This window comes from Boleophthalmus pectinirostris, unplaced genomic scaffold, assembly GCF_026225935.1.
Source record: "Boleophthalmus pectinirostris isolate CB_2022bp ecotype Guang Dong unplaced genomic scaffold, ASM2622593v1 HiC_scaffold_436, whole genome shotgun sequence".
NCBI classification, from domain to species: domain Eukaryota; kingdom Metazoa; phylum Chordata; class Actinopteri; order Gobiiformes; family Gobiidae; genus Boleophthalmus; species Boleophthalmus pectinirostris.
Window position 1 is genome coordinate 1 of NW_026571368.1, and position 25000 is coordinate 25000.

At 38.7% G+C, this 25000-nt stretch overlaps 5 protein-coding genes across 7 annotated transcripts; 3 read left to right on the forward strand and 2 right to left on the reverse strand.

The window, feature by feature from the left end:
• Window positions 1-212: 212 nt before the first annotated feature.
• On the reverse strand, window positions 213-7169 carry LOC129411433 (E3 ubiquitin-protein ligase UBR1-like; the record flags this gene model as incomplete). The annotated part of the gene is made up of 13 exons (XM_055162240.1): window positions 7125-7169; window positions 5836-6095; window positions 5309-5387; window positions 5095-5205; window positions 2087-2214; window positions 1878-2016; window positions 1723-1785; window positions 1232-1355; window positions 998-1105; window positions 826-914; window positions 649-747; window positions 405-566; window positions 213-322 (listed from the first exon to the last, which is right to left on the reverse strand). Coding segments are annotated over exons 1-13 (1511 nt in total), but the record flags the coding sequence as incomplete, so codon positions are not given.
• A 371-nt stretch (window positions 7170-7540) lies between these two features.
• On the forward strand, window positions 7541-11428 carry atxn3 (ataxin 3). 2 transcript variants are annotated; one of them, XM_020919350.2, is made up of 11 exons: window positions 7541-7625; window positions 8204-8368; window positions 8443-8487; window positions 8570-8655; window positions 8741-8807; window positions 9000-9087; window positions 9158-9287; window positions 9355-9521; window positions 9597-9744; window positions 9832-9896; window positions 9984-11428. In XM_020919350.2, the coding sequence occupies exons 1-11, from the start codon at window positions 7602-7604 to the stop codon at window positions 10028-10030; spliced, it is 1032 nt and encodes a 343-aa protein (XP_020775009.1). In that variant the 5' UTR covers window positions 7541-7601; the 3' UTR covers window positions 10031-11428. The 2 variants fall into 2 exon arrangements, with proteins under 2 accessions (XP_020775009.1, XP_020775010.1); XM_020919351.2 differs by having other exon boundaries at window positions 9358-9521.
• Window positions 11429-12465: 1037 nt separating this feature from the next.
• serpina10b (serpin peptidase inhibitor, clade A (alpha-1 antiproteinase, antitrypsin), member 10b) lies at window positions 12466-16582 on the forward strand. Its single transcript, XM_020919614.2, has 5 exons — window positions 12466-12541; window positions 12610-13236; window positions 14824-15097; window positions 15417-15564; window positions 15660-16582. The coding sequence occupies exons 2-5, from the start codon at window positions 12636-12638 to the stop codon at window positions 15849-15851; spliced, it is 1215 nt and encodes a 404-aa protein (XP_020775273.1). The 5' UTR covers window positions 12466-12541; window positions 12610-12635; the 3' UTR covers window positions 15852-16582.
• A 626-nt stretch (window positions 16583-17208) lies between these two features.
• Window positions 17209-23081, forward strand: ddx24 (DEAD (Asp-Glu-Ala-Asp) box helicase 24). Its single transcript, XM_020919385.2, has 9 exons — window positions 17209-17318; window positions 17417-18247; window positions 19789-20289; window positions 20826-20979; window positions 21308-21817; window positions 22056-22131; window positions 22256-22444; window positions 22522-22651; window positions 22733-23081. The coding sequence occupies exons 2-9, from the start codon at window positions 17425-17427 to the stop codon at window positions 23005-23007; spliced, it is 2658 nt and encodes an 885-aa protein (XP_020775044.2). The 5' UTR covers window positions 17209-17318; window positions 17417-17424; the 3' UTR covers window positions 23008-23081.
• On the reverse strand, window positions 22136-24427 carry LOC110155541 (ubiquitin thioesterase OTUB2-like). Of its 2 annotated transcripts, none has more exons than XM_020919667.2 (5): window positions 24123-24427; window positions 23933-24048; window positions 23711-23792; window positions 23456-23647; window positions 22136-23359 (listed from the first exon to the last, which is right to left on the reverse strand). In XM_020919667.2, the coding sequence occupies exons 1-5, from the start codon at window positions 24273-24275 to the stop codon at window positions 23159-23161; spliced, it is 744 nt and encodes a 247-aa protein (XP_020775326.1). In that variant the 5' UTR covers window positions 24276-24427; the 3' UTR covers window positions 22136-23158. The 2 variants fall into 2 exon arrangements, with proteins under 2 accessions (XP_020775326.1, XP_020775325.1); XM_020919666.2 differs by having other exon boundaries at window positions 23933-24051; window positions 24123-24426.
• Between the last annotated feature and the right edge of the window lie 573 nt (window positions 24428-25000).

A 25000-nucleotide genomic window follows, 5' to 3' on the forward strand; every position in this document is an offset into this window, starting at 1 on the left:
TGTTCCAGGACTGCAGGGGCAAAGTATGAAATGTTAGACTGTTAGACAAATGTTCTTCATATGTCCAAACACCACCCCTCCCCACACCTCAATCTTTTCTTTAGGCATTCTTAGTTTAGCTCTATTTACAATGTGGTTGCAGGTGAAGTTAAGGTGTTTAGTCCCACTTTAAAATTAATATATGTGTAACATGCATGAAAGAATATGATAACATGTCATAAAGTACCTGCATGCATTTGAGAAGACCCAAGAAGGCCATGAAGCCCTCTAAGAACTGTCTCCGCAGCTCCTCCGTCCACATGGAAGGCTTGCTGATCAGAATGTACCTGTGACAATTACAAGTAAATCATTAACTGTAATGAGTTACAGACACAATTCTAAGAAAAAGTTTAAGGGGAAAGAAGGTACCTGAGGTCATGGAAGATGACCTGGATGCGTGAAAACTTGTCTGAGTTGTAGCCGAGGAAGAAGAACCGATTGTTGTCATCCAAATGTTCACGTAGCAGCGCCAGGACAGTCTCAACTATGACTTTAATGACGTTACCTTCCTCTATTAGATGTCTTGCCTAAACAAACAGGAATAAATGGATAATAACAAACATCTTTATTATACAAATGCATAATGTATTACTGTGGCATAATCCATACCAGAGTTGGGACGGTGAAAATCTGAACAGACAGAGCAGTGATCGATATACTTCTTTCATGGTCATCATTGATGAAGTCCTTCTGCAGCTGTTTGTAATGCTGAAGATCAGAGCAGTAGCTTGTGAATAAATCAAAGTATTTGTATCAGAATTTGCATAGCTTCCTCCAAAGAGATACCTTTGTAAACTCAATAGCAAACAGCCTTTTGAATTCAGTTTCCATCAGCATACTGCAGAAAATGAGCTCATGCACGATCTTGCGGGCTCCTGGGAGAGAGTGACATAAGATAAAGCCATGCAAAAAGTGAATACTTATAATGGACACAGTAAGAACTATGCTGCAGTATTACCTTTGTACATTCTGGCATCATGTAACATGAGGCGGCTGATGAGGCAGGGTGTGTCACTGTCTGCACTGGGCTCCAGGGCCACCTGGCAAAACGCCTGTCTGAAGCCCGCTGCAACAAGCACACGTAGCAGCTTTAATCTCTCTGGAGAGCTAACACTTTTCCACAGCTCAAATATTAGTCATGGCAAAAAGACAAGCTTGCACTACTTTAAATATGTGAGTATTTTGTCAGCACCTGAGTAACCAATAATCTTTTGGAACCAGGAGCCAAGCCGCAGAGCAAAAGTCTGATGAGCCATGATGGCAGCGTGAAGAATCTCCACACGCAGAGGCTGCAGGGAGATGTGCTCCGAGTTGGACTGAACACACACAGTGACACAGTGAGATCATAACAATGTTTGTTCCTTTATTTATATACTACCAGTCAAATGTTTGGACTCACCCTCTCATTCTTTTTTCTTATCACTTTCTACTAAATATTTTTCGACAAAGATAAGGGTGGCTACTTTGAGTATTAGAATACAAATTTTTATTTTTTTAAAAATTACGATTATTGCTTAGCTTTTTTCCCCTTTGCTACATAATTTCATATATCTTATTTTATAAACTTGATGTCTTCAGTATGGATATAAAATGTCAAAAGCTGTAAAAATATAGAAAAGATGGTGTGTCCAAACTTTTGACTGTTACTGTACATTTTTAAGTATCATACAGGTGAGTATTTACCCTAATCAGGTCTTTTGCTTGCTGGCAGGAGTGTAGGGTACCTCTTTTAACAGCCCGTCGACCCTGATAATTAGTTATTACCAAAATGAGATCCATTTGAAAGTAGATGTTGTTAATACAGTTCACTCAATATTGAAGCCAAAGCCAGAAAGTACCTCTTTGTCAATAAGTGCAGTGTGTGTATGTGCCTCATTGTGATCACAGTTGACAGAGCGCTGCAGGGTGTAGATCACATGGTCATACGAGTGGTGCTCATCGTTGTACAGCACACAGTAGTATGCATTCTCCTTTGTGCTGGATAGGAAGAGATAGAACATGAATTAGAACGGGCATCTGATGTAATGTGAGACTGCGTGGGCCATACCGAGACTGGAGCTCAGACGGGAGTTCAAAGTTTTCCTCCCACACCAGGAAATCTGTGACGTATTGCAGTAAGACCCGGAAGAGCCTCTCTGCACGCTCATAAAGCTCTGGCTCCAACGCACAATCATCCTGTGAAGATCAAAACAACAGCAATAAAAGACGGTTTATACACAACCTTTGGATCATACATAATAAGCTATAAATGGAACAGGATACTAAAGCAATTTGATGAGGAGGAAATTGTAAAACCAGCCAGATCTTGTGACTGTGGTTCTCCAACTTGAACATGCTACCTTCTAGTAGGTGGGCGAGGAGATAATTGCATTACTATAGTCACAATTTATACTTATAACCAACAATAAAAATAATAAAAAATACATTGGGTCACAGAGAATTCTAAGTAAAATATTTCAACCTAATACATACATTTGTACAGCAGATTTACAAACAATACATCAATTACAAGGTCTGGTTCTGGTTCAGATCTGGCTCTGAAACTAGCACATTATGTTCTATACACATTACTGACCAAATAAAGCCATATTTGGCACGTCATTTCCTGTTTGCGTGTTGGCACCGTGACATCTGTTGAATCATTCTACTAAATTCAAACAAAACATAGAGCTGGCCTCGAAACATGAACATCCCACGAGAGCAGAGATTCCACACGCAAGCTCAGTATTTCAGACACAAGTCCTGAATTCAACACTCGCTACACACGCACATGAGCAGTCTACAAGTCTACAGCATACTACTTTCTAAGAACAAACATGGCAGTTTTGAACACTATAAACTCTGATACCATGATGATAAATGATAAAAAAACGCAATTTCTTTGATTGATATTCAAAATTAAACAATAGCACTTTTATATTATGTGGAGCTATACAGTATCTGTGTAATCCCTCAGTGGTCCAGGTAGGTTCACTAGTGATCCATGGATGTATATATATGCTCTTATACTTGTTCTGGCAGAGCTCAAAATGATTCTAAAACTATTCAGGAAAGGTTAATTTCTGTCCTGTGAATGTGACTTTTTAGTTTCGATACTTGCTCAAATTAATATCTAATTTCGATACTAGTTTTAGTATCGTCTTGTATCTGATTCTCGTCAATCCCATTACTTACTTAATACAGTTTTGTGGACCTCAGTAATGTTACATGTCACCAGGATAGGTCCAACAAAAATAAATAAATACTAGTATTGTTTAAAGTTGCATTGTGTAATTTTTCTGGTGGAAGGACCATCACATGCTTTTCTCCATGGAGATGTTATTGCTTTGCACATTGCACATTCTCTGAAATGTTTCACAGTATGGTATTAAACCTTTCTATCGTCATGGAGACCAAAACAGACTCAATGACAGGTCAGATCGGTGGAGAGGCGACCCCGCTCACAGTCAGAATGCTTGTTTTCTAGGTATTTTTGAGCTATAAAATCACCTGTAATTCAATAAATGTAAAGTAAAGTTGTTTAATGTCATATTGTAGAACTTTCCAGGCAGAGCAATGACATATCCATAGAAACAAGCAGGTGACGAAAAAGTTACATAGTGCACCTTTAAGTTCTATTATGGGAAAAAAAATATCTGTCTACTTTCAAACTGAATTATGATTGTCCATGTCAGAACTGGTTAGGAAAAGCTTCAGATCTGCTCCATAGAACACAAAGCAGATTGCCTGGACAGGGTCAGTGATGTGCCTGCTAACAGAGACACCTGTTGTTTACGGAAACAGGCCCGCTGCTGCCTGCTGGACGTCTGCTTAAAGCCCTGACATGATCTTATCAGGGAAAAGCCCAACGCAGCGGCCCACAGAGGAGCGCCTCACAACAGCTCCTAATGAGAGCCATTCATCAAGTGTGGTGAGCTGCAGACTGATGGAGCAACTCTAAACTGCATCCGTGCGCAGTCTGTACTCTGCTGAAAGAAAGCCCTGACCCAACAACTGCTGCCCACTCAGATAGAGATATAGAGATTGCACATATTGACATGTTTTTGGTATTTTTATTTTGGTATTTTTAATTTTTGTATTATACTTGAGTAACAAACATTAAAAGATGCACAATAACTTTTTGTTGGGGGTCTGTCACATTTTTGTTTCTATGGATATGTGATTCCTCGGCTTCCAATGTTCCACAGTATGACATTAAACAGCTCTTACCTTACATTTCTACAATTGTAGATGGTTTAATAGATCGAAAATACAAAGAAAAACAGGAATTCTGTGAGTGGGGGTGTCTCTCCATGGATCTGACCTGTAACTTGGTCTAGTTTGGTCTTCATGAAGATAGAAAAGTTTAATGCCATACTGTGAAACGTTCCAGATGAAGCAATAACATCTCCACAAAGAAACGCATTTGACGAACCCTAACCATCCATAAATGCTGGATGGCTATGTTTAATGTCATACCATGGAACATTTCAGGCAAGGCAACAACATCATGGGGAGAAGTAGGTATTGAACCCTCCACTAGAAAAGTTGCACAGTGCACCTTTAAATGTTATGGACTGTACAAAATACTGACAGCTACTGATGGCTGTTTCGGTATTTAATTTTCTAACCATTTTTTGTAGGGCTAATTGTGAATTGTGAAATCCTGTGAGACAATAGCTGAATTTAAAAAAAAAACAAAAGTGCAGAAATATCACCTTATCATCACCATTTTTAGTAAATGCAGTTTTGTTTTGTTTTTTTCTCCATAACAATTTCTCCATACTAATTAATTTCAAAACAACAATTTAGAAATTTTAAAGAAGATTTATTCTCTACCGCTACTCTGACCCAACAATCACTATACTTTCAGCTTAGACTAATTCACTTCCTCATATCTCCCAGTGAGTGCAGGTCAATGAACTGTTCCCATTCTATAATCTAATAAGTCGTACACTAACTTGACGTTCAGCATCAGGCCTAGATGGGAAAATAAACATTCTGGGGTTCACTGACGCAGAATCTTAACACATAGATCCCTCCCACATCCCTTTTCCACTCGATTATGCAACTCACCGTAACCATGGCAGTGGCAGCCCCGGGGTCATGTTTAGAGCAGTAAGGGCCAATCTTCCAGGCTTCTACATCCCCGCAATCACAGAAGCCCCCACCAGATGAAGCATGCATCTGTAAGATTTCAAAAGTGGTATGTCCAAATAAGACAAATATGGGCAGTTTAAACAGCTGATACAGATTTAATAGCAGGATTTTTTTTCTCATGAATACTAACCTTATAACGATGGCTTTTGTGTACACTGTCCTGGAAACAGTCCATGCACAACACACATGTAGGATCTATCGCACAGTCCCTACAATGAAGACACCAGGATTCATTACATGCTTTGTTAGTGTCAATAATATCTACCAAAACCAAACAAAGAAAAGTGTCAACAAATTCTATGTCAAATATTTATTTCAAAACATTTTCTAATAAAGCTCACTGAATGTAAAATGTAGTTTAGAGCTTACTGTGTGTAAAAAAAAGTCACTGCCTAATTTTGAGAGATAAATACAATTACTGATAGTGTCACATTGAAATTTGAGCTTCTACTCATGAAGTATTCATATTTAACACTTAGCCTTAATACTGTGACCTGGAAAAGTGAACTAAGACTCAGTGAAGGCAATTTAGAAGAGTAAAAGTACTTGAACCATGCATTGTGCTCTGATATATGAGCCTTGTAAGCTCAACTTAAGGTTAACCATAACAAGAGTGTTGTGCTAACATCTTAAAGGTAAAAAGGGTGTGTGCCAAACCTGCAGGAGTAGACTGTCTCTCCCTCCTTAAAGACCCGCCCACAGAGTTGGGAGGAGGAGCTTCCCTGCTGGAGCTTCTGGAGACCCTCTTGGGGATGCTCTCCAAACAGGAAGCACTCCAGAGGGTGGAGGAGGCGGCTCTGCACCATCTCCTCTTCATCCTGGGGATTGAGCTCCTTCTTCAGGCAGAAGATCCGAGGCACCTGTTCCTTCAGGTGCCGAAGCAGCTCGGCCCTGCAGTCTACTGCCTCTTGCCATTCCTGCCACAGACAAACATGTTTTACAATGACTTCAAACTGTTGTAGCCTTTTAAAATTAAGACTTAGACAAACTTTAATGATCCACAAAGGAAATTATTTAGACACAGTAGCCCACACACCACAATATTTTATAATAACAGAGATAATAAATTCAAAATAAGTTCCAAAACAGCAAGAGAATGGTGTCAAATAAAACAGAATATGATGAAATAAAAGTATACGTACAAGTATAAATAAATTATAGTAACAAAATATCTCTCAGCTTCATACAAGATGTTTTGATAAGCAACAACAGTTTTGAGTATTGCACTTAGGAACATGTAGCTAAAGTACACTGTCAAACTAACAGGAATGTCACACGTTTTGCAATATGCTGCAAGATCACAGAGGTAATTATGCCCCTCAATGCAGAGGTAAAACTGCAATTTCAGGAAATGTTACTTAATATTTACAGTTTCAACAGATTTGTATGTTTAGGACATTATTAAGGCATAAAGAATACATTTTGTTAAGCTTGTTTTTAAGATATGGAGCCACCAGTGAGCATTTGCATACACTTGCTGTGAAAAAAGAGGGTAATAGAAAAAGATTTTTCCTTTCCCGTGTACAGCAAACCCTAGGAAGAGAGCAAGAGAGCTAACACAGCTGTCAAACTAATATTACGCACCCAGTGTCATTGGGAGTCTAACGTTGAAGCGATCATCAAAATAAGAAAAGATCTGGAGAAGAGACATCTGAACTAACAAATCTTCCAATGTCCAGACTGTTTTAAACCAACGACTTTACATCAGAGCAATAGCAGGCTAAAGTCGGCCAAGTCCTAACTCGAAAGCAAAACCATAAACATTCAGGAGCTAACAGAAGAGCTAACCATGACAGTATGGTTTCTTAAGCTTTATGTTGAAATTCGCTGCTTTGATCGCAACTTGAAATGGAACTTTAGAGCGAAGGTCACACGTTTTATTGACACATTCTGTCTTTAAGCCTCGCAAACTACTGTCAGTAAGATAAAGTATTGTAAAAACATACCCTGCTGAGCTCCAACCCGTCTGGAGATTTCTCCGCCATGTTCCATTTGCCGTAAAGGAAGGCATGTTGCTAGGAGACAGTTCCCTTACAAAATCAATTATTATTTTGCGACAACCAAAATTATAATCATTTATATTAATTTGTATGTTTATAATGCAGTGTAGTTGCAGCCTTGATGCCTTATAACCAAACTATATGGAGTATAATACAATTTTATATTTTACATATTTTGTTTATTTATACCGCTACTAAAATATATATAAAGGCTATATCAAGAAAGGTAATATATAAATAAATTTTTTGATCTTACCATGTTTTTGTCAAACGTTTTCACTAGTACACGTACATAAACCTAATTTGAAATCACTTATTATGATCTTTCGTAACCGTCCGCTGGATGGCGCTGTTCAGAGCCGCTGCAGCTCGTGTGCTGATGAAAACAGTGGGGTCAGAGGTGAATGTCTGACTAAACTCGAGATGGATTCTATATTTCATGAAAAAGTAAGTGTAATGGTGTAGTGGTTTGTAGAAAATAACCGGGCTGCGTCTCCTAAACGAGCTTTTTCTCCTGCATGTTGTGTCATGTGCTGATCATTACGTCTTTGCGTCAGTGCTTTGTGTATTATTGTTCAGATAGCTCCAAGCTAATGACAACTGCTAACTAAAGTTTTCTATTGACTTTTGCAATAAGCATTTAAAGACCTTTGTTGTGAATATATATGTATTACCGTTGCAAACCTTGTTAAGTCATATTTTGCTATGGCTAAATTCATCTGAATATTTGATAACTTTAAGTATTTATATAGTGTTTACGTCAGCTAGCCATGTAGCCGCTCTTGTGTTTTGCTTGGCAGGGATCAGGAGTCTCCAGTAGTCTCAGTAAAAGGGAGAATTTGACGGCTTTAGTGTAGTTGTTATATTTAGGACCTATAATCACGATTTCTAATGCATTAATTTAGATGTTATCACTCATAAGAAGGAGACTGTAGTTATTTTTGTTAATTTTCTTCAGTTAATGCGGGTATAATGTTACATTACAGCACATAACTAATCTATTGCCTTCCAATCATTCTTTGTAGCAAGAGGGATCTCTCTGTGCCCAGCACTGCCTGAACAACCTTCTGCAGGGGGAGTATTTCACTCCAGTGGACCTGTCCTCCATCGCTCAGCAGCTGGATGAGGAGGAGAGGATACGGATGGCTGAGGGGGGCGTGGGCAGTGAGGAGTACAGGACCTTTCTTCAGGTCAGGAGACAGTCTCAATAACCACAACATTTGTACAATTCCCATGGTTAAAGTTTGTTTATTTGTGGTTTCAGCAACCTTCCGGTAACATGGATGACAGCGGTTTCTTCTCAATACAAGTTAGTACAAGCCTGTTTCACTGAAAGCAATAGACCCATCATTATGCCTGAACAGTGCCTCTTGAATGTCTTATTGTTGCAGGTCATTAGCAATGCTCTCAGTGTGTGGGGTTTAGAATTAATTCTTTTCAACAGCCGGGAATACCAGAGTCTGATGATAAATCCCATGTAAGATCTCTTTGTTAAACTTAAGGCTTTTATCTGTTTATCTGTTTAAAGCAGAAAAAGTTTAAGATTGAGTTTGTTATTTCAGAAATGAGAAAGCGTTTATCTGCAACTACAAAGAACATTGGTTCACTATTCGCAAACTAGGACAGCAGGTACAATTCATATTGTATTTACGTTTTATCATACAATCTGTATAACCTTCTTAACCAGTTCTAACAAAAAATAAGAAGAACCCACAGTTGTTATGTCTGTTGGAATGTATATTGTGTACTGTTCTTAATAAAAAATTTATGATAAAAAAAAACTGTATAACCTTCATAACATTTTGTTATTGTTTATTGCAGTGGTTTAACTTGAATTCATTGCTGACTGGGCCTGAATTAATATCAGACACATATCTAGCACTTTTCCTAGCACAGCTACAACAAGAAGGTACTTGATGTACATAACATATACCAGAAGATTACTGGCTTTGTTTCAAATGCTTTTTACTTGTGCACAGGTTATTCCATTTTTGTGATCAGAGGCAACCTGCCGGAGTGCGAAGCAGAGCAGATTCTGGCGATCATGAGAGTCCATCAACAGCAGCGGCCCCGACTCATTGGAGAAGAAGAGGGACAAACAAGCTCAGGGTTAGTAGTTCTTTGTTTTCTTACATTTGGTTAAAAAGTCATGTAAGAAAATTTGTATTTTTGATAGTAGCAGGTCTGTGGCTTTGGGCCAGAATGAGATGGGCGTTGGTGTGGAGGAGGATATAGTGGATGAGGACGAGGAGCTAAAGAGGGCCTTAGCACTCAGCAGACAGGACATAGATGTGGAAGACGAGGAGGCTGACCTGCGCAGGGCTATACAGATGAGCATGCAAGGTAATGGACTGGCCTGCATAATTCATAATACAATTGTACAAATGAACATACATAAATTACATAAATATTTTGTAGGGGCTGTAATGAGCAACACCTCATCAGAACTTCAAACAGGAAAAGTCCAGTCAAGCAGCCAGACAGCTGTAGGATCACAAAGGGAAGGCCAAGGTGAGACGCTCACAGCTGAAGAGCTGAGGAAGAAGAGGCAGGCCTACTTTGACCGGTAACTCTGACTTCATGTTGCAGTATTGTTCTTATGTGCCTTTGTTTCTTTGCAAGTTAACATTAATACAGCCATATTACCTCCTAGACAACAGCAACAAGCCCAATCCAACATTCCTCAACAACAAGAGACAAAGTCATGTGACAGCTCCGGTGGGTTTTCATATTCATTATGTTTTAATTAAACAGCAAAAACTTAAAATAACTAAATCATATACTTGTTGACTTATATCATTCTAGCATCAGAGACATTGACCAAGCCGGACGAGCAGCACAAGCAGCCCTGAAGACTGCCTCAGTTCCCAGCTGCCTTGTATTGGTGTCCCCATAAGGGGTAGCTTCGCTCCTTCCTTTAATCTTTTGCACATGCGGACAAGGACAGTCAGAGGACTGATATAATGGTTGGCTGGTTAGTTCACTTCCAGGCCATACAGAAGAGATGGACATGCAAGAAGAGGAAGTCTCAAACTAACTCAGCTTTGCTGGAAAAGGTGTGACCATGGAAATTCATGACGCATTTTATCCAAGATTGCAAATGCCTTTTTACCATGGCGCCTTCAATTTCTATAGTACAATGTTTTAATTCCTTTCCTTTGGGAGGTATAGACAGAGTATAAAGCATGCAGCTGCTGTGTTTACATGTAAATGCACACTGTCGGTGGCACTCTGAAGGTCACTGGAGACCAAAAGGTAAGCCATAGGTAAAGATTTTAATGTAATGGACCTGAGTTTGTAGGCCTTTTAATGCATTCTACTCCAACCACCGCATAGTTTTAAAGAAATGTACTGTACACTTCTGGCCACATTTAGATGAACATACACTGGCTTTTTCAATCTTCATTATATTATTATAGCTTTGTTTTTTGCTCAGCACTTACAATCTATTCCACTCTATAGCATCCGATCGTTCTCTGTGCTGATGCTATATTTGACCAACAGCTTTAACAGATGCTAGTGCATAAAACACATCTCATAACCAAACACATTATTTTTGACTCATCCAGATACTTCAAGAAGTGTGTGGTCTTGTACCTCTCCAGTACTTAGGATATCATTTTAAAACATGGTATGAAGCAAAACAAGAATAAAAACAAATCTGTGTAGCACTGCTGATGGTTTGTTGGTACAATCCAGATAATTGCACTAATTGGAGACCTGCTGTGTTTTGATAAAGCAACAGTATTTAAAACATAAATTATTACTCTCTTGTTGCCATGGTTCAAGCAGTTTGATTTATCATGTTGAAAAGTAATTAATTTTGTCCCTCTGGGCTGAAGTGAATCATTTGTGTTGGACAATGATACGCCAACAGTAAAGATGACTGTTATACAACTCCAAAGAATCATTCAACATTTGACTCTTTTTTCCTTATAATTTCAACCCCCACCAATATTGAGTTTGCTGTGATCCTATTTTCCATAGATAAAATATAGTTTACACTCTTTCTGTTGTAACATATCTGTAAAATTAGTGCTTTAGTAAAAGAATGACACCTCCACTTGAATTGATAATGTCATATCTTTTCCTCAGCTTTAGGTATTTTATTGAATTATGTCGGTATCTGGGTTTTACTCCTTTGTACTCACTACATTCTAACTATAAGCACTAATTCCTCTTTTTTGGTTGTATGTTGAAGTTGAACATGGTTTGATTATTAGTTCTAAAATTAAATGGATGTTCACCTACTCAAATGTTTCTTGTTATTTGGTATTTTAGGATACTACATTTTATTTTAGGATCTCATCTAAAGATAACATTGCATGGAAGTTGGCTGGTGGGTAGGGCTGGGTATCATTAAGAACTTGCCGATACGATACATATCTTGAGCTTTCAATTCAATACAATATATTTCAAATTGATTCGATAGAATAGCAAAATAATACCAAAATTATGGCTGTGACATTAAAAGTCTTTGTCAAACCACTTCTTGTGCAAAGTTAATATGAAGCACAAACATTTAAATCATTAAAACAGTGAAAAGGTCAAATGTGTTGCATAAACGAGTTTTATTCCTCTAACCAAGCAATAAAAATGTAGCTCTGTAACAAAATAAATTTGTAATATATACCATAAAATACTATTGGCAACATATCGATACAGCAGCCCACGATATTGATACTGTATCATCATATTAAACAATAATATATATCGATATTTTGATATTTTTGCACACCCCTACTGATGGATTTCATATCTGTTTTCTTTCTAACTGGAGTTAGGGATGCACCAATAGATAATGGTATTGAATATTGGTTTTGATTAATGAAAATACCGCCTATAAACTGATGCAATTAGACTATTTATGCCCGAGCGCCAGAGGCTGGCAAAGGGCCTATTAGTATCACAAAGCAATGCTCCTAGTTACCAGTTGTAGTTGATCCAGAAAGTCTCATAATGTTGAAACTTTTAACGACAACAATGCTTTTCTATAGTTACTTGAGAGACAAATGAAGTTAGCACATTTTGTCATGTATTTTGTTTTTTGATTTTAGGAAAATAAAGTGTATTTTTAGTCCCTGCACTGGTATTGGTTGATATTGGGTATCGACAGATACTTAAAGCCATAGTATTGGAATATGAATCGGAACTGAAAATGCTGGATCAGTGCCCCCCTACTCCCTAGTCAACTGACATTATCAATTTATTGAGTTGGGGAGGAGACAACACAACAATTTTCTTGTTTGGGTTCAATAAGATACCCACAAAACCACTGGGTTAATATGTAACACTTTGAACACACTTGCACTTTGCTTCACCAAATAGTCCCTGAAGCTTTGGACATCATCTGGGCCTAACCGGTATGTGGAATATTTTGTTGTGAATTTGACATATTTTTTAATTTAATCTCAATGTTATCTTATTTCAGAAGCTATTGTCTTGCCAGGAACCACGATGGACCACCTCTTTAGGATGAATTGGCTGTTTTATCTCACCTTTCTGTGCTGCTTTGCTTCAGTTTTCCAAGACACTCTTCCAAATCCAAACATTACAGATCTTTCCCACAAGAACATGGACTTTGCTGTGAACCTCTATCGAAGAATATCCAGCTACCATGACAAAAACATCTTCTTCTCACCTTTGAGCATCTCCACAAGTTTCGCCGCTCTGCTTATGGCCACAGGTGGTGTCACTCGTGATGAAATTTTAAATGGACTTAACTGGCAGCAACTTGATAGAGCAAACGAGCCGGAGATCATTCCACAACTGTTTCATCTCCTCTACAAAAACATCACGCAAAATGGGTCCCTCAGCCTAGACCAGGACATGGCAATGTTTGTAAGTGATAAGCTGAGCATGGAGAAGACCTTTGAGGAACAGATGGAGAAGTATTTTGAAGCCGACATCAAAGCGGTGGACTTTTCCGACATGAGACAGAGTGTGGCCTACATTAATAACTATATTAAGGACAAGACTAACGATAGAGTACAAGACATGATTTCCAGTCTTGATGCAGGGACCCAGCTCATGATCTTAAATACAATATTCTTTAGAGGTAAGAACACTTATAATCAATTTTATAAAGCTGTTCCACTTCTATTTAAGGTGCTTATTTTCATCAAGTATTCACGCACTCACAATCACTCCCTGACTCATACCAGTGGCATATATTGACATGGTGGGCGGTGTGTCTTGCTCAGTGACAGGAGCGGGAATAGAACCTTATGCTTATGAGTTAACTCTATCCTGTGCCATATTTTTTGGTATTCTCTGATCTGTTATAATGTTGTTTCCTCATCCTTACAAGTTTAACACACAAACCCTGCATATTTATACAGTTTGAGTTGTTCTCTCAAACACAAAACAGTCTGGTCCACCTTGTGATGTCATGTGGTAATAATATAGGAAGTGCTCTACTGCCCTTTTAAACTCCATACACCTCCCAGAGCTGTATTAAGCCAATGTATACGATACCCCCCCGCACTTACACACACGCACGCACACACAGACACAGACATGCACACACGCACACACCCTACCCCTGTCTTCCTGTCAAATCAAAAATAGTACAAACAAAGGCATTTCTCTTACGTGATTTACTAACTACATCGGCCCAGCAAATAAGCCTAAAATAACTTACAGCATCCAGTTATATTCATGTAGGCATATTCAAGTCTCAATTCAAAATGTATAAATGTATATCATATATTTAGTTTTTGTTTTTTTTTAATTATACATTTGCGCGTACTTGTGGACTGACTCATCTGACAGATTGGGGGAAGAGGGAATGAATGCTCAATGTTCAGTATTATCATTACTATTATGAAAATTAGTGTTAATGACGAGTTATGTATGGCCAGTTCACCCTTTCAAGTGAATAACATACAAAACCCCACTGGTTGTGAGTGATTTTTGAACATGGGCACCATGCCACTAGCCTGATTCCTCAGCCGGTTTTACGTCGTAGAAACTGTCTGACCTCGCAGCATTACGATTCATTTGCTCAACAATAGGCACGTACTTTTTTAATTTAACCAATCACTGCTATTTGGTCATGACGTATGTAATGTGCCGCTAACCAGGCTAACTGGTATATTAAGATTTTCCCAAATCCCATAGGAAGAAGGGCAATAACGTCTTTCCCCTTAATGAAATTCACCAACCTTTCTCTTTGCTCTGGATTTAAATCCTTGATCTCAAGAATCGTTGCCAACACCGGATGATTGGCTGGTGCCCAGACTCGCACTTCCGGTGTTCTTGCAAACCGTCTAGTGTATTCTGATTCCTGACCTAATCGCTGGAGAGAAATGAAACTGAGCAGGGGCACTAGCTGGCGCCAGCCTGGCTACCATGCCACTGGCCCATATGGATAATCTGTTCTTGAGACCTTCACCAGAATCATTTGGATAATTTCATCTCTACTGAACAAAAGGTAGCTGTTAACTTAAAAAGTACTACACTTCATGGCATCACAAGGTGTAAAAGAGCATTTTGAGCTTTGGAGATGTAAAGAGACAGATGCTTGGGATGTCCCACAGCACGACATTAACCATATCTATCTCCATGGAGACAAATAGATGACGCCACCAGGCCAAGTTACAAGTCAGATCTGTTTTGACTGAGGTGTGTTTTTCTCTCACAGGAAATTGGAAGAGCCCCTTTAACCCCAACTTCACCAAAACAGAAGCGTTCTACATCGACAATTACCACATGGTGAATGTGCAGATGATGTACAAGGAGGCCCGGTTCTTCATGGGGCACGACCAAGCTCTCCGTGTGAAAGTGCTGAAGATTCCTTATGAACATGACGTTTCACTACTCATCGTTCTGCCAAATGAAGGAGTGGATTACACGGCTATTGACGATGAGATAAATGCGGACAGGTTCCAGGAGTGGTTGCAGTCTCTGAGACCATTGTACGTTCAATGTTATAGATTTATGAGATGCAATATGTAACATTTCTGGTGGAGTATATACCATCTGCTTGGAGATGTTATTGCTTTATCTTGCATTTATTCATAGTGTTTTTCACTGCTCAAAAATACACACTGAAATAACATTACATCTGCTTGTCTCCATAGATATCGGTAAGTTTAATGCCTTAATGTGGAGCATCTCAGACATAATGATCCATGTAGAGAAGCAGATGGCATATACCCTCCACCAGAAATGTTACATAGTGCAGCTTTAAATACAGTGAATATATTTTGTTTTCATGTTGGATTGTGTTTTCAGAAAAGTAGAAGTCCATCTGCCAAAATTCAAGCTGGAGCAGTCGTATGAACTGCACAACCTTCTCCCTAACTTGGGCGTTAACATTCTTTTTACGGATTCAGCCAATCTGACAAAGCTCCATAAGGACCAAGACATGAAGGTGTCTGAGGTGGGTATTCTGTGTCTTTACTGACATTTTACATCACATCCTTCGTATCATAATTATTAGAATACAAACATACGGTATTGTTTGTTTTTCCATAGGTTCTGCACAAAGCTGTGATCGACGTGGATGAGACCGGGACCACAGCAGCAGCCGCCACAACAATTGGCATCATCCCCTATTCTTTACCCCCCTCATTCATCGCCAATAGACCCTTCTTCTTCTTCATATACCATGAAGACACTAACACTCTGTTGTTCATGGGCAGACTCATCGACCCTACAAAAGTCTAGACCATTAGAATGCCTTAACTTTTCTTTTTAACATTTCTAACTTGCGTTGTAAAGCTCCATTGGAATTCCTAAACTGTCGATAAAATGCTACACCATTTAAGCCTGTAAAAATGTATACTGGTACATTCAGAAATCAAATTACTTTCTTGGGTTCTTAAAGGTGCACAGTAGCTTTTCTGGCAGAGAGTTTGCCACCTGCTTGTCTCCACACAGATTCAATTTCAATTTCAATTTTATTTCTTCCACAACTTTAAATTATAAATTTTAATCCCACAATAGGTGCACACTTATATTTATACTTGTACAATTTGACATATATTATGTACGCAATATGTGAAAACTGTAAAAAAAAAATACAAAAAAACACAGACACATAATATGGGGTCCATCACCACTGTGTGATTAATTTAATGTCTTGACAGATTCAGGTTTTGGTTAAAGTACAACAACAGACAAGACAGTAAATTAATAATATTAATGATGATAATAATAAATGCAAAAGGAAAAAAAAAACACAACAAAAAAAATTAAATTTAATAATAATATAATAAAAATAAACACAAATTTTAATAAATAAAATGACATAAAGATTGCCTTATTTGGAATGTCCCACAGAATGGATTTATTCAATTACACATGTTTTTACTGCTCAAAAATGTATTGGATCACTTCTTCCCTGATCTGACCTGTACCTGGCCTGGTGATGTTACATTCCTGGAAATAAATAAATGTAATGCTGCATGGAACATTCCAGGCAATAGCATCTCCATGGAGACAGTGGCAGACCCTCCATTAGAAAAGTTACACAGTGCATCAAGTGACCAGAACAAACAAAAACAAAACAAAAACTGGGACACTCTTGGTTAGGAAAGGTAATAATAAATTTTGGTAATAATAAAACTGTGAAACTGTGTAATTAAGGAAAACTGTCCTGCACTCGGGCCATTCATGACATGCAAGTCTTTATAGTCACATTTTCTTTGTATTTTGATCATTTTTAAGCAGCATTTCTATATTTTACCTAAACAAATGTCAATATATACCCCTCCTTACTGTTGGTCAAAAATAGGGACACCAGGGACATTTCTTGAATAAAACTGGTACAAATCAATGGTTTTGGATAAATCTACTGGCACATGGGGGCACAGGGTTCAAAACTGGGTCTGTCTTGGGCAAACAGGCACTTCTGGTCACCCTAACAGCGTCTCTTTTCTAATCAAAGTCATTTTAACTTCATGAAATTTGTGATATGATGAGAAATTAAAAGAAAAAAATGTGAAAATGAATAAAAAACTAAATGAAAAAAAGTTCAGTCCAGTAGATGGCAGTGATGTATCTCACAGTTTTGCCAGTTTTACCAACCACGTGACCCTCACTGTCATGGCGGCCTCCTCGTGGGTCATGCGTGCTTGTCAACACTTGTAATATCCAAATTATTTCAACATCAAGAAACCACTTGGTACTACGGTAAGTTTTTTTTTTTATTCTTCGCGTGTAATTCTGTTAATTATGGAGATACATTTCCCACATAAATCTAGTTTGTTGTCTGTTTTTGTATGCCTCAGTAGTAAAAATGAAGTCCAAGAAGATGAAGCCACAAGGCAGGCGCATAAACTCAGCCAAACGGAGCATCCAGGTGAAGGGAAAATGGAAATCTATCGAACTGGACCCGAGTCTCTTTTCCGAGGAGGGAATGGAGGGGCTGGTTTGCTTCGAAGAGCTGACAAACTATCGCCTGGTCGACTCCGAGAAAGCAGCAGCCAAAGCGGCCAAAGAGCTGGAGAAGGAGAAGAAAAAAGCTCAAAAGAGAAAAACTAGCGACGTGGAGGAGACTGGAGATGGAGAGGAGACTGAAGCATCTGGAGAGACCTCTGAAACCCCCAAGAAAAAAGCCAAAAAGAAGAAAAAGAAGATAAAGAAAAACAAGGATGAGTCTACAGAAGTTGTTGCTCAGACAGAAGATCAAGAAGAGGCGAAATCAGAATCTATTGATGATTCTTTGGAAAGTTCTCAACAGGATTCTGAACCAAAACCAACTAAGAAGAACAAAAAGAAGTTGAAGAAACCTAACCTAGAATCTCCTATTGAATCAACAACAGAGGAACAACCAGAGCAGGAGCCAACTTCAGAAGACCAGCCTGTACAGTCAGAAGAAGTTCCTAAAATAAAGCCCCCAAAACCTCCCAAACTGCAGATAAAGAATTGGACCAGTGCGGCTCTGTCTGGTTGTGAGGACACCAGCTCGGACATGAGTGCGTGGAAGGAGCTGTACGTGCCTGCTCCTGTGCTGAAGGCCCTGAGCAGCCTGGGCTTCAGTTCACCCACGCCCATCCAAGCCCTGGCACTGCCCTCAGCTATAAGAGACCGCATGGATATACTGGGAGCTGCAGAGACAGGTAAAGTAAAAAGTAGTTCTACGACATTATATTTTTTTTCACTAAGAAGGTTGTGGGTTATATTACCTGTCTACAAAACATGTATAAGGGCAAAGATATATAGAAGCATTGGTAAATCCTTTGCCATCCTTTCACTTGTTACTCGTTGAGGAAAAAAAACGTTTCCTTTTTGTGTTTGTTTACACTTGAAACAGAAATAAAGTCCAGATAATTTACTTATTCCAATATTAGAAAGCTGTACTTGTAAAAGGTGTCTGTGCTGACATTCCCATGCAGAGACTCGATGTTTACGCCTATACAATGACTTTTATAAGCAAACTATAATGGGAGGATACCATGGTTTAGACTTAGTGCCTCTTCGTAGCCTTGGCACGTTGCACAGTCCAGTCAGACTCGATCCGGGGTGTTATCTGAGTAACAAGTCATGAATACTGATAGAAATGATCTATCAGTAGTACTTGTCCTATTTAGTTAGTTTGCTATCAGATAGATTGGAATATTCTGCATTTGTCTTTACATATATCCATGAGTCTCACAGCTGTGATTATAGCCCTTATCTTTAAATGACCTTGATACAATAATGAACTATAGAAGTGATTATACAAAATGGCTAAGCCTAGTTATTTATCCTAACACATTAATTTACTCTGGAATAATTTAATCACATCAGTCACATTTAGTCATTTGCTCATATTTCACAGTCATCTAAAAAAATGCCTACTAGGTTGTCAAAAGTACTGAAAATCTAATTCTTATCGATACTAAAACTAGTATAGAAGCTAGATACTCATTTGAGCAGGTATTGATACTAAAAAAGTCACATTCACGGGACAGAAATGAATCAATACAAGCATAAGACCACATAGACTATACTAATGGACCACTATGGAACCTACTTAATCCACTGAGGAAGTACACAGATGACCACATGGGAATATAAAAGAAAGTACTATGATTTTTATGTTGAAAATTTTAAATTATCTTTATTGTCTAAAGAGAATCAGTATTGAGTAGGGGTGTAATGATATCTAAATCCTTTGATATGATATTTTCAGGATATGCATGTCACAGTACAATATTTATTGCAATATGTTGTGGAGCTTATGGTATTTTTTTCCTTTTAAAATGCCTTGGCAGTCCTTTGCTCTGTATTTTTTGTTTTAAAGTGCTTACTAACATAATTTCTTCATGCTGTCTGTGCTGAAATGAAGCAAAGGATCATGGTCTATGTAGTTCCCTTGGCTTTTTTAGTTGATACTGTACTATAACAAAGAATTTAAGCAAAGGGAATTGTAGTTTGATGTATTGTGATGGTCCATGATATTACTGTGAGACTTTTGACGATACGATATCACGATATTTCTGTTATTGTTACATCCCTAGTACTGAGTATCGAGCCTATTCCCTAGTACCAAGATTCAGTTTGAAATTTCAGTATTATGACTGTCCTAAAATGCACACAGTCGTGGTTTGGAATGTAGGATTATAACAAAGTAATTTGTTTTACTGCTTCTAAAATCCTTCCAACACTTTTGTTTCAGGTAGCGGTAAGACCCTGGCCTTTGCTATCCCCATGATCCACACCATCCTGGAGTGGAGAGAAAACAAGGACGGTTCAAACGCTAAAGGTGACACCAAAAAAGTAGAGAGTTTATATCTACCAGATGAGCCTGGAGATACTGATCAACAAGCAGATGATGGACAAGACCAGGAGGAGAACGAGGAGAATGAGGAAGACGAGGAGGAGGTGGTGGAAGAGGAGGACGAGGAGGAGGAGGAGGAAAGTGCAGATGTGGATGACAGCGATGCAGAGGAAGTCAGTGGTGTTTTGAATGAAGGCGATAGTGATGAGGATGGAGCAGATGATATCAAGCTTGGATGTGTTCAAGTGGGTGAAAAGGCACAGTTTCACCCTGCTCCCCAAGAGGAAAACCAGGAGGACGAGAGTCAAAATCAGCCTCTGCTCGGATTAGTCCTCACTCCCACCAGAGAGCTCGCGGTTCAAGTCAAACACCACATAGACGCTGTGGCTAAGTTTACAAGTAAGTTAATGCTTGGCCACAAATGTAATGTCTAAATCACATATCGTATTATTAGCATGTAGGTTGTTAAAAATTTAATTATAATTATTGTTCATATTGTATTTCCTTGCAAAGACTCATTGTCAGGTTGTACAGATTGTTATCTACTCAATAGTTCTGAGACTGCCTTATTCTAGTCTAGAGATAGTTTACTTTAAGATAACTTGTCAAGTAAAATTATCTTGCTGCATGGACAGATAATTTCACTACTTTTAAGTAATTTTCTGATAGATTTAAGTGTTTATATCTTAAATTTTGGCCAAACTTTTGCAGTGTAAATCAGATTGCTGAAATTTTGACCTTGTTTATGGTTAATATCTAGGTATATTCTGAGCCTATAAAAATTTCCCATAGAGTTAAATAAACCCCTGCTCTAAATCTGAATTAGTCTGTTCTAATTATTCTAATATTAACATTGCTTGTTGCTAAACTACTTGGTATACAGTCATTTCACAATATTTTTTTTTTGAAGATTACTCATTCTCCTCTTTCAACAGATATCAATACAGCCATAGTAGTGGGCGGGATGTCTCAGCACAAGCAGAGGAGGTTGTTGAAGCGCAGGCCGGAGATCGTCATAGGGACTCCAGGGCGCCTGTGGGACCTGATAAAGGAGAGAGAGCCACACCTGCAAAACCTCAGACAGCTCCGGTACATGTTTGGATTATTCTTTATAGATTTTATTATTTAGGTGATTAAGATGATGTTTTGAACTTATAAGGTCAAGTTGTATTTTTTCAGTATACTTGTAATAGTGCACTATGTGACCTTTCTGATGTAGGATCTGCCACCTGTTTATCCTCATAATTAGGGATGTAACAATAACAGAAATATTGTGATATCGTATCGTTCAAAGTCTCAATAATATTGTGGATCATCACAATATATCAAAATACAAGTTTGGTGCAGAATAGCTAAAAAAATAAATGCAGGCTTTAAGTTCTCTCCCTCCAACATTTTATTTATGTATTTCTTGCAGGTGTCTGGTGATTGATGAAGCGGACCGCATGGTAGAGAGGGGGCACTTTGCTGAGCTGGAGAGCCTTCTGGAGATGCTGCACACCACACACTTCAACCCCAAAAGACAAATGTTCGTCTTCTCAGCCACGCTCACACTGTCTTACACTCTGCCCACACGCGTCTTGCAGAAGAAGAAGAGGCTGGATCAACGCAGCAAACTGGAAATCCTCATGGAGAAAGTGGGCATTAAAACCAAACCAAAAGTCATCGATCTGACCAGAAAAGAGGCCACTGTTGAGTCGCTAACCGAGACACAGATCCACTGTCTGAAAGAGGACAAGGACTACTACCTCTATTACTTTCTGCTGCAGCACCCAGGGCGTACCATGGTGTTTGCAAACAGTATAGACTGCATCAAAAGGCTTAAATCCATTCTGACCATCTTGGACTGCATGTCCTTCTCCCTGCATGCTAACATGCAGCAGAAACAACGTTTGAAAAACCTGGAGAGATTTGCTGACAGGGAAAGGTAAGCCCAGGTACTCATAAAGAATCAAGTACAGTGACAAACATATCTTCTACTTAAGTCAAATATTTAAAAAGCCTCCTACGTTGTGCAAGGACTTGTAGCTGAAAGAAGTGTCATAGCTTTCCTGCTATTAATAACTTTTTTTTTTTTTTTTTAATTAAGAGACATACTATCAAATGCTGATGAAACCATAATTGTCTAAAAACAGTGACCCAATTGTTTAAAATCTCACCTACAGCTGTGTACTCCTGACTACTGATGTGGCAGCAAGAGGACTAGACATTCCTAATGTGGAGCATGTCATTCACTACCAGGTAATATTTTGTTACTCATTTATTGTATTAATTACATAAATACAGATCAATTACAGATTAATTAAGAAACAAATACATAGCGTCATATTAAATATAGTAATGCTATTTTTTGTATTGGCATCAGGTTCCCAGGACATCTGAAACCTATGTCCATCGCAGTGGCCGAACAGCCCGGGCAGCCAAAGAGGGCCTGTGTTTGTTGCTGATTGGCCCTGATGACATGTTGAACTTCAAAAAGATTTTCAGAACTCTTGGGAAGGATGAAGACCTTCCTATGTTTCCCATAGAGATGCAATGCATGCAAGCTATCAGGGTAAGACATGAACAGTGGGTCCAATTTGCATATGTAATATTTCATGTAACAGTAAGTTTCTCATATGTGCCACGTAGGAGCGGGTAGATTTGGCCAGAAGAATAGAAAGTATTGAGTTTCACAACAGCAGGGAGAAAAAGCACGACTCCTGGTTCAGACAAGCTGCAGAAGCTCTCGAGGTAGATCTTGATGAAGACCTTTTAATTGGTAAGACCAGCCAACTTTGATCTATTCTACTAAAAAGCATTACACCTATTTCATAATTAAAATAATGATGTATTTTGTCAGGTAAATCAAATGACGAGCATGCTGATGTCCAGCAGCAGAGAATGGTGAAAGGCATGAAAAAGCACCTGAAGCAGTTGATCTCTCAGCCTGTGTTCAAGAATGTGATGAAGACCAAGTATCCCACTCAAATGGGCAAACTGGCTCTGAAACAGATCACTGTGCCAGGGACTCAAAGTGCACTAAGCAGAGTGTTAATGCAAAAGAGTAAACAGAAAGTTAAAAAAGGTCTTTCACAAAAAAGAAACCGGAAACCAAAAAAAGAAAAGAAAAAGTAACATTCTGTGTTCACTTTGTTAACAAAGTTTGTTATTATGTAATTATTTTAATACTAAAAACTATAATACCTTGATCCTCTTTGTTCTGGCTTTTTATTGCATAGTCTTTATTCCTGAGTTTAACAAAGGCACACTGAATGGTTGGTCCAGCTTAAGTTCGTGGGTAGATGATATTATAATGTGACGTTTGATAAAGGAGGTGCACAGATGGCTCAGCACCTTCTGGAATAATGTGGTGAACGAGCTTTTGTTCATCGCCCTCCATTGACACAATGTGAATGCTCACATTCAAAGCTTGTGACAATGCCTGGATGTCCACATGGTCACACTCCATTGCCATGACTTCTACTTCCTAAATGAAACAGGTCATGTACAAAGATTTACGATCAAGCAGTTTGAACAAGATATCTATCTCATTTTCACTAGGGGGCAGCAACGTGACACCTACCTGATGGCAGTAGGCCTGGAGATTGGGTGCCACCACAAAGTTGCTAAAGAAATCTGCATGGATTTGCAGGTGTGCAGATGTGATGAGGCGGAGATACTGGACCATACTGTCAGAAGTGGATGGCTGGTTAAACAGTCTGTAAAGAGTTTCCACTCTTCCATCAGACTGACACTGCTCCAAAACATTCATGACCTGAGAGAGAGTTTCATTTTATTATATGGTAAAAGTGTATATTATTCACTAGAATTGTATTACTTTTGATAGGTGGTCCTTGTAGCATCTCTCATCAAACCCAGCACAAGACAAATCATTAGGGCTCTGCATAATCTCAATTAACCTACAAAAACAATCACAAAACATAGGCTAAAATAGTAATACAATCTCCTTAATTCAATGAGTATCAAGCTGGATATGGGAAAAAGGCCATAGAAGCCTTTTGGCCCTTTACTTTAAGCTTCTATACAGTAGGAGACTGACCCCTGTAATCCTCTTGAGTTCTGTATGGCAGATTCCAAGAACGCGAAGGAAAAGGCTCTGTAGAAACAGTTCCCATCGCCACGAACTTTTCTCACGGTGGAAAACTCCTGGCACACCTCCTGACACAAGAAAATCATTATCATCATTTATGGGACATGTGGTCACGGTACAGAAATGCTGATGAACCTACAGTTATTTTAGAGTTAGGAGTTTGGTCAGCAAAGTACGAAGCGATGTCCTCCCGTTCGGAGACCAGCCAGCCGCCCTCCATCTGTAGGACGCATACAGGCCTACGGTACAGTCTGTGGCGGACAGGGGACTCCGCCGGGGGCCCCACAGACATGTGCAGCCGACACGGACATACTGACACTTTTCAGAATCAGCTCCGTGACAAGTGTGTGGGAAATTATTGTCGGCAACAAAGCAGAGTGGACATGAAGCTGCTGTGTTTCGTTTCTACCGATTCTACTAGAATCCACCGGATGTTTGCATGGACCACGTGCTTCTCTTAAAGAGACACTTCCTGTTCATGAACTCCGTGAGGACAATTTTAGTGAATATTGATCATATCTGTATAAAAGAATATGTATATATATACGGTCTACGATACAGATAACATCAGATGTACGCGTATCCTGTATTAGACATTTAAATTGTACGTGTATTTTTTTTATAACTTACGGCGCATACATTCGCATGTTAACAATGCTAATATTTCCACTTTTTTTCAGCAAAGATATGCCAATTAGCTTAGAAACTGCTAAGAGCTAAAGACATTTATACATATCCTCTCAGCTCCCCGTGTGAAGAAGTTAAACATCTTAATTTGAATAATACTGTAGTCATGTATTTCAAAATACAACAAAACATAATTCCACCCCAAAACACTCTTCTGACATTGATGTGAACCAGATATTTATTTATTTAAGTACAAAACCACACGCCTTTGACTTTGTTTAAGATGTGTCACTCTTTTTACTGACTTTACTTGGACTTTTGATTTGGGTTTTAGTCCCCATATTTTTCACAGAGCCCTTCTTGTCTGCCAGAGGTGTCACTGCAGAGCCA